We start from the raw sequence: 14,936 nt of genomic DNA, 5'->3' as shown, positions 1-14,936 counted from the left end.
ACACATGCAGTGCCACTTCCCTACAGGGATTTCCAAGAGAGAGAGGCCAATGTGGCCCAGCAATCAGGTGAAAGAGACAGAGCTGCCATCCTGGGAGAGTGCTAAAATGGTCTGTTTGGAAAGAGAAGGGACTCTCCCATACTTTCAGAAATACCCAGAAAATCATTCATATTTGAGTGGGATTGAGGTTGTCTGCTATAGAGAGGAGGTGGGAATCTCCCTCCCAGTGGCCTGTTGGCTGAGCTGCAAACACTCTTCAATCTGCTCCAGGCTGGTGTCAGAGCAGAGACCAGAAGCTCTGGAGAAGTTTGACTCGCATCCCTAGAAGTTTAGGATGTATGAAAGTTGCCCATGGGGTCTGAAAGCAAGAGGCTGATGGGGGTGCCTCAATGATGGAGTGAGGAGAAAAAGATAGCAGAGGAATGGGTACCATACTACAATTTGGCAGTACACGGGTATTTTTGTTCTTATTTTGTGGACCAAATGGGTATCCAGAAATGGGCAAGACTAGAGCGAAGAGGGCTGCATGCCAGGAAGACATAATCCCAGCAGGAGAAGCAGATATAGGGGAAAGGAGAAGTTACTGAGAGAGGCCAGGAGACAGAGAGGAATCATGAAAGGTCAACTGGAAAGAGCATCACTCACACCAGGAATGGAGAGGTAAGGGCCAGCAAAGGTGGGATTGGAGCAGGTACAAATGTTCCAGCCATCCAGAAAGGGGGTGTCACTTATCAGGTCAATTCCTATGTAACGATTATAAATAAGTCCTTTCTTATGGAGAGGTGTGGAGAGGAAAGGGTTCTAAAAAATATTTTACCAGAACCCAAACCCACTTCAGTGGCCATGGGTACCATATGAAGATCTCTGCAGGGCCTCTCCAAAAGCCAATCAATGTGTCCATGAAGGAGTATATATAGGCACCTGCCATGACAGGACATTTGACATCCCTGAGAAAATGACAAATTCCACTGGCTCTTTAAAGAGACTTTCCACATTGTTCTTTCTCATCTACCTTCCCTGCCTCTGACTGCAATGGGAGCCAGGAGGAGGCCAGGGGATGAGGAAGTGGAACAAGAAGAATGAAAGAACACACTTTACCACATTCTTTCCCCACAGTTGGCAACCAAGTCATGGGTCAAGACAGAGCAGAGGGGAAGTTCTTCAAACCATGTGAGACACTGATGTTTGATTTTGAAAGAACCCTTTAAGACTATTTTGGAAAGAACCCTTTAAGACTATTTTAATATCTGAAAGTATCCAGAAGGCTTTAGGATCTGCCAGAGGTCTGGGCAAAGACAAGGCAACAGTGCTGGCTTCAACAAAGAACACCGAAGGACAGGAAAGGAAATGAAGCTGATTCCTGAGTGTATTGTGTCACCAGCCCATTGATTAACCAGGTCACCTGGTGTGAGCGGTGCTTCCAGGAAGGCAGACGAATGGAGGGCGAGGGAGGGAGAAACCTCCTACACTAGAAGATGCTCTAGACCTCGCTCGTTCTTCTTGTTTCACCTCCTCACCCCCAACCTCTCCTGACTCCAAATAAAACTAAAGGGGGAAATTGTGTTTTATATTTTTCTGGTATTTATCAACAGAAACTACAGGAAATCAGTTGTGAAATATGTAGTAAAATCTTCATAACCAGATCTGGGTGTTTTGCTATTCCAAAGATGGAGTGCTCACCCAGGCGCTGGCCCAGGCCAACCCTCCCACCTTGCCTTCTATTCTTTGGTTGCCTCCTGAAAAACAAATATGCTCCTGTGAAAACAGCATCCAACATGACTTTGTTATGTTGCCATGGTCACGGAGCCGTATAATAGTCCTTATAATATCTAATAGTCATTGAGCATCTGTTCTGGGCAGATGCTTTACATTTTACACATTTTCTCATTATATCCATTAAGATGCTTTCACTTACAAGGAATACAGTTCAAACTGAGACCAGATAATAAAAAAATGACAAAGGAAATGTGAGGTTCTTGTAACAGAAAATGTTGAAGGCTATGACAGCTGCAGGCAAAGTGTGATCGAGGTCTTGGCTCCTTTTCCTCGTGATGTCTCAGCTCTGCCACCATGAGTGTATTCATGTTGTGTTAGTAAACATGGGTGCAGCAGTTCCAAGCCTCCCAGGTATATACTACAACTTCTACAGAGAAAGAGAAGGTCTCTTTTCTTTCTGCCAAAAAAGAGGCAGTTCTTTGCCAGAACTTCTCCAAAGAATTCCTGAATCACTGACCTAAATTGAGTCACTTGCCAATTCCTGACAGAAACCCTGTGGCCAGGTGAATGGTCTGCACTGCTGGACTTGGGCCTGGGCCCTGAACCAACCACTGTGGCAGAGGGATTCTTATGAGCCTGTTTGGCCAGGACCTGTCAGAGCCCATCCCTACAGGTGGGATTGGTGGTGTTTCCTCCCACTCAAGCTACATGGGCAGGATGTACAAGCATCATCCACAATATCCTATTCTTATGCTAGGATAGGACCTTATTCCCATGGATTAGGATAATCCGGCATTCCTGTCATGATACAGTTAAGGAAACTGAGGCTCTGAGAGGCTAAATAACCCTCCCAGCATCACCCAGAGACACAGCCACCCAAAGTCTGTCTGACTATGGGGTCCATACTCTTTCCACTACCCTTGTCATCTGCTCATTCACCTCACATGTATAGAACATGTGCCGCATGGAAGATTTCTATGTGGGCTACTATGAAGTAAATGTGAGTTCTCAGTATTGGTCAGAGGACCCCTCCTGCTCTCTCAGTGGGTGTTGTCTGGTGGCTACGGGACATTGCGGCTACCGGTATCCATGACATGAGATCTTCTAAGCAGGAAAGGAACTTTTATATCATGGAAGGGAAAAGTCTCGTCCAATGTCTGTGTGGGGAGAGAGAGGTTTGGAAAGTCATAGAACTATGTCTAATGCTGGAAAATCAATCAGTCCCCTCCTGCCAGCCACTGAAAGTGAGGCAGCTCCCCTGAACTGCACAGATCAGAGAAGGAGGTGTGATCTGTGGTCCCCCTTCTCAAACTCGATGAAATAAAAGCCCAGCACTCTAGGAGAAAACTGCCTATGTTAGAGGAGCCCAGAGTGGTTGACATGATTGTCAGAGAGCTCCCTTAACCCTCCCAAAGTGTTTGTACCAAAAAATAAAAATAAAAGAGCTTGCTAACCTAAGTAATTTTTATCCAGGGTCTAATGCAGTATCTAAGTAGAGGTTAGATTGGGATTTAAAGCCCAAATGGCATCTTAGCAGTTTTGCCGTGGGCTTTCTTGAATCTCTTTCTTGCATTTCAGTGAGCTCCATCATGTATGTTCTAGAACATTCCTCAGAACCAATTGTAAAAGAGGAAATCGACACCTGAAATCTATGTAATTTTACTAACAATTGTCACCCCAATATTTTTTTTTTTTTTAAAAGAGGAAACTGGAATGCCAGTGTCCTTTAAGGTGTGCTGCGTGATGTGGCGGGAAGATACCTGTGACAGAACTGACGCAGGGATTTTCTCACCCCCTCAAACGCTCTTTCTGCTTTCCAGAAATGAACCGGCACCACTACGCCCTGTACGTGCATAACTGCCGCCTCGTCTTCCTCCTGCGGAAAGACTTCGACCAGGCTGACACCTTCCGGCCCGCGGAGTTCCACTGGAAGCTGGACCAGGTATGGCACTCACCTGGCATCTCCCCCCTGCTCACCCTTTGCAGGGTGGGTGGTGTGCTCCAGTGATGATGGCAGTGGGCAGGCACCTCTGGTCTGGTCACTGGCTGATTTTTGAAAGGATGAGCTCAAGGAGACAAACAGCATCTTAAAGTCAGGATGGACACTGCTGCCTTACAGACCAGTCAGAGGCGGGGAGGGCCACGCGCTCAGCTAGGACCCCACGTGGTCACTGGATCTGCTAATGCCCATCTGGTCCATTTGCTTTGTGTTGAACGCACAGGAAGCTGGTTGTCTTGATCCCAGGCTCCGTTTGTGATACTTGTTAGCACATCTTTGTGTCATAAATGCTGTGTGCCCCCCTCTCTGATGTTCTACTGTGTCCTTTGGATGACGGTCCAGCCTTGCTTTTGGTGACACAGGTTGAGGACAAGGTCCCGAGGACTTTGAAGTAAACAGTGACATGGGGCCCTGTGAGGGCTGCATGGTTTTTTCTGAAGTGGCAAAATCTGTGACTCACTCCAGAGCCTCGTGATTCAAGATCACAAGGACCACTGCGTCACCCATGTCAGTGACAAGGGAAGTGTCTCGTTTGAATCAAAAGCTTTGAAGTATCTGTTTCCAAGGGCTTTGCAACACAGATTGCGGAGGTGGGAGCCACTTCCCTGGGTGGCTGTGCCACTGAAGAGGTAGACTGTGCAGCAAGCCTAAATTTGGCCTTTGGTTAGATTTGAAGACAGAGTCTTGAAATTTTTTCAATTATCCAGAGGGAAAGTGGCAGCAGGCAGGGAGGAGATTGTAGGATGGATCTGCATAATAAAGCAGATGAATGGATGCTTGTTCCAGGGCCTTCCTGCCTGGAACCCCACCAACTCCTTTTGCTTTCTTTCTGCTCCGCCATGTCCTGAGTGCTTCTGGGGACCTCAGTCCTCGTTCCGGGCCTGCAAAACCCATTGTGTGTGCTTCCTGCCTCATCTGTCTAGGGCTGAACATTCTATATTCCTTTCCTTTCTCTCCCTTTATTACTCACATCTTCCCCTACCCTCTCCCGGTACTACTTGAGCCCCCAGGTCCCCAGTGGGGCTGACCTCAGAGAGTGTTACTGGGAAGCATTCCAGGAGGAACCCATTTACGCTAAGATGAGAATGATTGTTCCCCCCTTACCTCCACACAGAAGTACAGACATATGCTCGTTAAAAGAGAGATTCATTAACCTTAGGCAATCTCTCAATGGTGGAACATCAATGTGACAAGGTCAAGGGTGCCAAGCTGATGGGAAAGATGTTTGAGGGAGCCCAGGGACAACTGCCTAACCCATTCCCAATACCATCCTGCTGGATCCTGGGGTTTGGGAAATATGGCGTCAGGATTAGTATATGTTCCTCTGAATTAGGAATTCTGGGTCTTGTAGAAATTATGAAATCTGGACATTGTTTATTTGATTTGCCCGCAACGTCTCAGCTACCTTCTAAAGTGCCATATGGCTCATACGAGATGTTTTTAAATACGTAGTATGAATTGAGATGAATTAAAATAAATTCGACATTGTGAAGGGTTTTAATGAGAACATTGCTGTACTGCCTGAGATAATTATAGATGCCCTGCGGCATTTTCTAAGGTGGGATTAAGAAACACTGATACAGACAAATGAATTCACAGGGTTTGGGATTAAAACTAGGTGAGGAAGGAATTCTGGTTCTGCAGATAAAGATACGGTGACTCTAGGAATTCTGAAATCTGTTCCCAAAGTGGTGAGTTTAAAGAGAGCTGAGATTCACTGAACACCTTCCAAAGTACTGCCAGGCGTACCATGTGTGTGTGTGTGTGTGTGTGTGTGTGAGAGAGCTCATCCTCATCCCTGCCACGGTCCTACCCAGGGCATGATATGAGGCAAGAAGCCAAGGTCCAGTAACTGCCCAAGGTCACACAGCTAACCATGGTGAGGACCTGGCTTTCCCATTATGCTCTGCTGCTTTGGTAAGCTTGCTAATTTAAAATTTTAAATGTTTTCCTTTTTAAATGTAAAATCTTTTAATTTAGAGATCAGAATTATCACTGAAATGCAAAATGCTTATAGTTTTGCTGAAACCGTATGAACCTATCAAATCTTCACTTTGCTCAAGCTCCGTCTTCCTTGCCTTAGTCAGCAAGGGCTGCCATGACAAAATACCACTGACTGGGTGGCGTACACAACAGACACATATTTCTCACAGTTCGAAAGGCTGAGACGCCCATGATCAAGGTGCTGGCCGATTCTGTTCGCAGTGAGGGCCCTTTCCTGGTTTGTAGGCAGCTGTCTTCTCTCTGTGTCCCTACATGGTGGACAGAGAGAGCTTGGATACCTTTTCCTCTTCTGATGAGTCACCAGTCCTATTGGATTAGGGCTCACCCTTCTCACCTCATTTAAACTCCATTACCTCCTAAAGTCCCTAAATCCAAATACAGTCACATTGGGGTTTGGGGCTTCAACATATGAATTGGGAGGGGGACAAAATCCAGTCCATAAAATTCTTCTACCAAAGAAATTGACATTAGAAAAATGTAGAGGCAGCCTGTTGGCACGGCGAGAGGAATGAGTCGTGGGAGGCCAAGATTGGTCTACGTATTAGAATTGATTTGGCATGTTTGAGCTGTGGGAGGTCAGGCTGAAGCAGAGGGAAAAGATCATAACCTCCCCGAAAAAAGAGGTGTGTGGAGTTTTACAGGAGGGGGTGAACGAGGCTGTTCCCCTTCAGTGACAAAGGGTTTCAGGGCATGACCAAGCCCACCAGCTCCACATCCTGGTCCCAGGTCGCCATCCGGACTGCCCAGCCCTCCCAGGCCTGCTGATGACAGGCCCCTAGGAGACAAGGCAAGATAGGATCAAGACAAGATGGCTTTTAAGATGAGGTTTCTGCTCCTGGCCTAAATAGGGCTTCTCAGGGTCTGTGATGATCAGAAGCCTCAGCTAGGCTGGACAGTTGTCCTCCCTCCTAAAGAGTCAAGTGCAGAGCACATAGGAAACCTCAAATTCATGCTTAGCAATCCAGTGGAATCTATGGATGAGCGCACAGGTCCCTCTCCCCTTATTCAGCTCCTTGTGTAGATAGCACCTTACCAGAAGGTTAGATGTAAATCACTTATTGCCCAGAACGTGCATACCTGATAATATGCCGTCCCCCAGGAAGCCATCTGGGGTCACCCCCTGACTCCATGCAGAATTCTATCCCAATACTTACTGTCCCCTAGTTAACCATTTACCCTGCCTTTCTGTTCACAGCGCGCTGAGCCCCTGAGGGCAGGGGGTATCTTACTCTCTCCAACTCCTCAGTGACTATTATAGCCCTGAGCACATGGTGCCCAGTAAATGTTTGCATAACAATGAATGGGTGTCAAGATTCAAACAACTGACAAGATGAAGTAAGGGAGGAAGACAGAGAAGGAGAGAAGAGAAATTTCTGAGATCTTTTAAAACTTCCTAGTGATGAATTGGTCTTTGACCCATTTTATGGAGCATTTTAAAATTCTAAAATTTTGGCAGTTTTTGCCCTCTGGATCTTGAATATCGTTCAACTTTGATCTTGTAATCTTATTTCAACGATCTTCCTGGATTTACCACCAGTACCTCTGCAGCTATTGCAGAACTTTCTGGCCTTGGCCAGAAAGGACTCCAGCCAGTCGTGTGTGTGTGTGTGTGTGTGTGTGTGTGTGTGTGTGTGTGTGTGTGTGTGTGTGTGTGTGTGTGTATTCGAATTCCTGGCCCACTTGGGGACTCCAGAAGCAAAATAATTGTTCAAATGCCTGATGAGCTTCTTTATTTCTTTATTCTGAGTACAAACTGGGTGCCAGGCTCTGAGCTACCTACCAGGGATCAGCAGCTAAATTAGGAGCCTCTGTTCTCTATAAGTTTCTGGAGCAAACAAATACGTAAACAGCTTACAATCCTCTGCGGTATGTGCTGGGAAGAAGGCAGGGGGACCCCGTGGGGGAGTATGTAGGAGCCCATTCCGGGGCATCTAACATGGGCCTGGAAAAGCCCCCCCAGGGAGTGGACAGCATCTGAAGGGCATTAGGAGGGCTCAGGAGAGCCAGGCAGCTGAGCTAGCAGAGAACTGAGCAGGGGGCGATCTTTAGGGACCTGGAAGCTTTCAGTGTGACGGCGATTAGGGACGGGGCAGAAGGAGAAATCTTTGGCAAGTGTTAAGAATCAGGTTTGAAGGGACAGGTGGAATTAAATCCCAAGAGGCTTTATATAGCATGTTATTGAATTGGTATTTTATCCTCAAAAGAATGGGCCACAATCGAAGCATTTTTCAATTCAAATTAAAGAATCCTTAAAGAAATTTAAGGATAGGCAAATGTGAAGAAGGCTAGTGTGACGTTCATAAAATTGGTCCAATGTAAGCATATATAGCTCTGGCCAGGTCCTTCAATGGGGCCAGTGGCAGGGGCTGCATTAGAACCAGTGTGTCCCCTTTCTCTCTGCACAGCCAGGCCCAGAGATCAAATGTGTGACAGATGCTGCTGGTGGGCAGGGAAGCCAGGGCATGATCTGCAGGGTGGCTGCCACATGGCACTTCCGGGGTTGCCGGGGGAGCGATGTGGTTGCCCCAGCGGAGCTGTGTGCTTCCAGCAGCCCGGCCCGTGAGCCCCACACCTCCGATGGCCTTTGCCAGGGTGGATGGACTGCCAGGTAAATCCATTACCAGGCAGCTCCAGGAAATGCCCCCGACAATCCAGTGCACCTTACTAAAAGGGTCCTAATGGTGGGGAGATGTCATTCTAATGGAATTTTTACTTATAATCTGCTAATGCAAATCCCTGGCGCCTGCAGTTAATCATGTGCAAACCCAGGCAAGAGCAAAGGAGAATGCCCAGCTGCCAGCTCACACAGGAAAGGTTTATTCATTTGCAGCCCCTCCCGGCTTTCATATTATTTGGATATGGTTGACGGATGCAGTGTCGCGAATTCTAATGACCTTCCCTGTGGACTTGTCGGTGCTCGGAGGGAAATCTGCTGGTGTTTTACAGCATGTTTCACTTATTGGAAGGCACAGCTTGAGTGACAGTCTCCACTGACCAGCAAAAGGACAGGGGCCCCCAACTAATAAGAGGGAAAAAAATAGGTCTCTGAAAGGTTGCAATGAGCACACGATGCAGAGTCGGGTTTATTCTGGTGGCCATTGCCATCTCTGTGCCAGAACGTAAAACAGGCACCGGGGAGAGAGAAGAAGGACACAGCCCTGCCCGGGGGCAGTCACGGCTCTGCCCAGTATATGCCAGTTTGTGGGCCCAGGGGAACCTTCTCCTGCAGGAGTACCCACTCGAATAATCACGGGCGGGGAGAAGCAACAAAAATGAGTGAAGAGGCGCCGCTGGGTGCAGGTCAGTCCTATTAAAGATTAAGCAACCACGGAGCTCCACGCCACACAAGAATCCCAGCCTGGTGCTGCATCTCCAATTGTTCAGAAGTTGGAGATCAGATTGTTATGTAAAATCTCCCAATTTTTAACATTTTCTCGTCCAAAAACACATGTCATTACATATGTCATCAGACCAAACAGATGTTCTGCAGGATACCTTTATACCCTGGTCACTGGTTTGAGACTACAGATAAAAAAAAAAAAAATCAACAAATACAACAAAAAATAAAACTCACTGTTATTCTGACACAGGAAAACCATGTGAAAACATTGGATCTGAGAAGTTTGGATTGTCTTAAACGAGGCTACCTTGTCCTGTATAAGCACCTCCTGTTCCCCTAGCCCCCTGTCCCACCCCTCATAAAGAAGGCTGGACTTTCAGTGGTGGGGCCACAGGTGCAGCATCTCTGGTCCCAATCAACCCCTCCCCATACCTGAGGGAAGAGGCAGGTGTGAATGGGGCAGGGTCCCTTGGCCCCAAACCCCTCGTGTTGATGGTGGTGTTCCTTCCTCTTACATAAAGAGGGGAGTAAGTCACAGGCTCAGGTGCCCCCAGGAACAAATGACAGAGCAAGGATTCGAGCCAAATGCTCAGCATGGGCCAGAGCCTTTGCCCATCAAGTAAGTCCATTCTACTTGCGTAGGATTCTGAAGCTCCTGGAAGAAGCTATAAGTGAATAATTTTTTTTATTCTTGGTGAGGAAAGAGTGTTAGAGTGATGCAGAGTCGGTTTACTCACATCTGCTCCTCTAGCCATGCTGGGAGTCAAATGCGTTAGTTCAATCATTAGTATAGCCCAGTGCCAAGGAGTTAATTGGAAAATGGTCAGTCTGGTCCACACCAGTCATCTGAATGAGAAAAATAATTGGGCATTGTCAGCACTCTCATTCTGCTGTGAAAGACTCACTCTTGGATACATTGGCCTGGTTTCCTCCAATGCAGTGACACCCCCCGGCTCACTGTCCTGCCCTGTACACTGGTCTTCAGTGACACCTGCTTTCCTTTAGGGATCCGTGTCCTAAACAGTGGGGGAAGAATGCCCAGAACCTCCTTATTCTCTCCAGAATACCAACTGCTTTTTTATGATGCCAACTTGCAAGGTGGTTCTGAATGAATAATGGACGTGGGAGAGTCACAGGTCGAGTGACTCTGACTTCTTTATTTCTCTGTAATACATGAGGGCCCCTGATGAGACCCCACTTCTCCCAGAGTCCTTCTCCATACCTCTTTCCCTCTCCAAGAGCTTCTAGACATTTGAGGAGAGGTGGCTTCCATGCCTTCATGGTGTTGGCAGCGGAGGCGCTCAGACCCACAGAGGACATTGGTTCTGTCAGGTCAGGAGTGTACAGTGACCGCACTTTCTGCTTCCGGAAAGGTAACTGCTGACGTGGTTAGTTCACTTGTTCTGTTTTCTTTAGAGAGGGCGCCAACCCATTGCCTGAACCATGTCCCCTCCACCTTGAAGTCCTTTTGGTGGCAGCCTTTCATCGTGCCCATCTCTGCTACACTGCTGACCCGGATCCCCTCCGTGCCATGACACTGCTCCTGGGCTCCTTGGGGTCCCCTGTTAGCTACTTGTGATAGACAGAATAATGGCTTCCAAAGAATCTTTATCCTAATCTCTGAAACCTGTGACTATGTGACCTTCCAGGACAAAAGGGTCTTTACAGATGCGATTAAAGATCCTGAGATAGAGAGATTTTCCTGGATTATCCAGGTGGGCCCAATGTAATCGCAGAAGGAAGGCAGGAGGGTTAGTCAGAGACAATGTGACAATAGAAGCAGAGGTGACGTGGAGCCCTGAGCCAAGGAGTGTGGCAATCTCTATGAGCTGGGGAAAAAAGATAAAGAAACAGATTCGATACCTTGATTTTAGCCCAGTGAAAACTCATGTCAGATTTATGACCTCCAAACTGTAAGATAATAAATTTGTGTTGTTTTAAGCCACAAAGTTTGAGGCCATTTGTTATAGCAGCAATGGGCAACCCATACATCACTCCTGCATTTTGGGGAGGCCTGGAGCTGCCTCCGGCTCGTAGATCAGTGACATCCCATCTCCGCACAGCTTAGTGAGGGCAGCCTGAGCCAGGCTTTCCAGGCAGGCCCAGGACTCCCTAGCAGTGTTCCGTGCCTCTGCCCCAGGCCTCTCCAGAGCCCCTCCCCCGGAGGTGTGGCTCTAGGGGGGAGGGAGAAAGAGGCACAGTCTTCTAAAACCCCCCACCCCTGCACTGTTCCCGCCTAGCTTTTCACCAGGTCTGCTTGTTTCCTCACAAGCCTCTGGATGAGGGTCACCAAGGGACAGATTTAGCCTTTCCTTTCACTCTAAGCCAGCATTCTTTTTCTAGCCCAAGGCACCTGCCTCCTCACCAGCCCTAATAAATAGAAAAGATAACTTCTCTGCCTTCAGGGAAGAAACACTGAGTCCTCTATGCATGCTTCTGGAAATGCTAAAGCAAACTTAGAAAATCCTCTTTCTCTTGACAGAGACTTACCTGGAAGCTGAAAGTTGACAGAGTTGATCCACAGAGGAGGTTCTCTAGACAGTACCTGCCCTTCCCCTGAAGCACAGAAACTTGCTTCACTGGAAGGTTCCCTGCCTCGAGAGCTTTGCCTGTCCGTTTTCTGCCCCAGGCCTCGCTCCCAGCAGGAGGAGACTCTTGGCCCCAGTAAGCATGGTCCAGGACTGGGTTTGCACTATCCCCTGGGAGCACTGCCCGCCCCAGAGGGCACAGGAGCGCTTCTGGACACCCCCGCCCCACACTCTTCTCAGGGGAAGGAAGATTCCCGGGGGAAGCAAGCCCTCTGCCCAAGCAATGACCTTGACAGTGCCCCGCCCCCTCACATTGGGTTGTCCTCCTTCCCTGATTCACGCTCCCATTTCATCCTTTCTCCTCCCCGGGCCCACCTCCCAAATGAACTCCCTGCTCTGGTTCACCCCTGCAGCACAAGTAAAGTTTCTGATCTATAGTGTGCAGTTAACAAGCAGCGACTGCTATTATTACTGGGAAGAAATCATCATATTCTGCAGAATTCCGGAAGCAGGACGGTGACTAAAAGGAGGAAGTTACCAAGAGACCAAAGTGAAGTGAATAAAGGGAAGGAAGGGCAGTTTCATGGAGTGCAGATTCATGTTGCCAAGTGTTAGTAGAGCTGATCATAGGCGTAACCAATTGTCAGATCAGATGACAAGTAACTCCATTTGTGTCGTTTAGTGGACATGGTCTCCACAAACCCACCGAGGATTTCCATAGCCTTATTTACCAATACGTCCTGAGCCATTTGCTTGAAGAGCTGATTTCTCAGGGCTTTCTTAGATTTCCAGTGTTACTTAGAGGACTTTCTTTAATTCTTCTGAAGAGCCTGTGCTAAAGGAGAATCCAAGCTCTTGGTGAATTAATTCAGTGCTGCAGGAATGTCATTCTCTTCCCTGCTGCAGTCTCACTGGCTTCTCCCACTTTCTCTTCCTGACTTGAAGTGTAAAGCTAACCAACTGTTGCATTTAAACAAATCAAAGATACTAATTATTCTGCACCGTTCTCCCTTTGCTGGCAGACCTGGCTCCTTTCTGGTCTCTCTTCCCCTGACAAGCATCTGTTCAGCAATTCCTTTTGCTCCCGTGAAATCATTATTTGTGTTTAAGCCTGTACATCTGCCCAGAGGCAGTGAATGCATTTTTTTCACTAGACATCTTGTAATACATATTTAAAATCAGTATCTCTCATTTTACTGTTAAGAACAAGGAAATAATGGCAACACGATTAAAAATGCTTAGTAAATCAAATCACCTTTTCACTAATAAATTAAGATGCTCGAGCCTGGGGGCGGTCCCGATGGGACGAGCATTAGCTCGGATGTGACCCCGACTGTGCCTTTCTAAACTGCTTTGGGGCTTGGGCCCCCTTGAGTGGAGGGAAGTCCCGCCCTGGCATCAAACCCAAATGTCTGCATTCATTACATGAAGGATAGTTTTTCTCTGTAGCTTCCACACTATGGAAATGCAAGGAATTGATGAAATTGAATCCTAATATAAAATGGCACATGCTAATGCTCATCCCCTCATTTGGGAGACAGGAGGCAGAGCCGCTGATCCCTGTGAACTCGCCGTGTAGTGAGGAGAATTAGAACCAGCGTTACGTCGGTACTTACTTTCTGCCAGGCACTTTCTTTTCATGCTAACAAAAATCTTGCTGTTTAGGCATACCACTCAGGTTAAGGGTGAAGAATAGGAGACATACTGGGGTGCTCTCCATCTCTCTTACCGAATAAATGGAAGAACCTCGATTACAACCTCAACACACACACACTCCAAGAGGGATGAAAGCACCATTATGGATGTGGGAGAGTTTACAACTCTTAGGGAATACACAAGGTGACGAGAATGAAGGAGTATCCCTGCAGATACCTACATGTTTAGAACAGGGCATGGTTGTCCATCCCGAAACAGATTTCCCACTTGGATTATCAGGAATCGTGTTTTAGCATCTTTTGAAGAAAAGATCAGCTTGTTCCTGAGGCACCGTGATGAGAGGGAAGTTCATTCCATAAAATAAGAGAAGACAATGGAGTTGACCTCCCAGGGAAGACCAGTCCTTTGAGGAAGTCTTGCTAAGCAATAACGCTGGAGGCCCTGGGAAGGAGATTAATTTGCTCTACCTTCCCTGCTTCCTCCCAATCTCCTATGAGTCATCTGTTTCCATCCTTAATGTCTAAACATGCAAATATTGCTGCACTTACTGCTCATTAGTTTAGCTAAAGGAAGTGCCCTTTAATTATGCCTTTAAATAATGAACCTCCTCCATCACTTTGACAATCAGTGCATATCTAAAAGGAAGCAAGGCCTCATTATGAAACAGCTACTGTGTCCCTTGGTTACTTAGAAGATGGTAGCTTTCTTGAGGCAATAGAAATGGGAGTCTAAGCAAACAAGCCTTGTGATTGCTTTAAGTCTCCATAGCTGTGGGTGCAAGCATGGCAAACAGTTAGCCGGTGATATATTACATGTGGTGGAAAGAAGGGAAACTAGCGGTTTTGAAGAGGCCATTGCATACCAATCCCTAAACTCATTGATTTACGTACATTAAAGTCTAAGCTGCACAGTTACTTTTGAAGTTATTTCTTAACTCCATTGTATAGATACTGAAATTGAGTCTCTGAAAGATTAAATAATTTGCCTACGGTATCGGACCAAGTCCACCATTCTCCAAAGCTCCATATTCTTTTCCATTATGTTTATATTGTTGAGAAGTGTTTACAGAGTTTGGCAGAATCAGCTATCCTCCGAATAGTCACCATGTTCCTCTATCCATCGATCTCAGCAGAAACTCAAAGGAATGGTTTGCTTCCATACAATTCCTAGACACAGGGAGACTAGACAATACTGTGTATGCACCTATCTGCATGTCTCTGAAGAATAAAACAGAATGTGCTATGGGCAGGCAAGCCACTTCCGCTAACTGACTGGTCAATTACCTATTCATCTTCCAGGACCATCCTAAAGGGTCACCTTCCTGATAAGGACTTTCCTCGAACTCCCTCTCCCATAGCGAATTGACCTGACCTCCATGGGGACCCCAGAATTTGATCATAGCATTTTTCACACTTTAGTACACTTATTTGTCTATTAGTTTATTTCCTCCATTACAGTGGGATATCATGTCTTATTCACCTCTTTAATCTGTAACACAATGTCTAACACCAATATGTGTTCAATAACTACTTCTTAAAATTAAAAAAAAAAAAGATTCTTTATCTGAATGTCATAATCTAATCTACATTGTGGTTCCCAAACACTGGTCCAAGGACCTAAACTGTCAATTCTGCTATGTAAGTATCATCTGAGGAATATCGAAAAAAATCTTCCAGAATAAAGCAAGATGTCC

At 46.8% G+C, this 14,936-nt stretch overlaps 1 protein-coding gene across 1 annotated transcript in view; it reads left to right on the top strand.

Annotated features, from left to right (window-relative positions):
- CLSTN2 (calsyntenin 2) overlaps positions 1-14,936 on the top strand; it is a 568,589-nt gene that overhangs the window by 469,935 nt on the left and 83,718 nt on the right. The window contains exon 8 of the mRNA XM_081072331.1: positions 3,537-3,658. Coding sequence (XP_080928457.1) covers positions 3,537-3,658 — 122 coding nt within the window. The remainder of the gene's footprint in view (positions 1-3,536; positions 3,659-14,936) is intronic.

This window comes from Rhinolophus hipposideros, assembly GCF_964194185.1.
Source record: "Rhinolophus hipposideros genome assembly, chromosome: 14".
NCBI classification, from domain to species: Eukaryota; Metazoa; Chordata; class Mammalia; order Chiroptera; family Rhinolophidae; genus Rhinolophus; species Rhinolophus hipposideros.
This window is presented reverse-complemented; position numbering and strand designations above follow the sequence as displayed.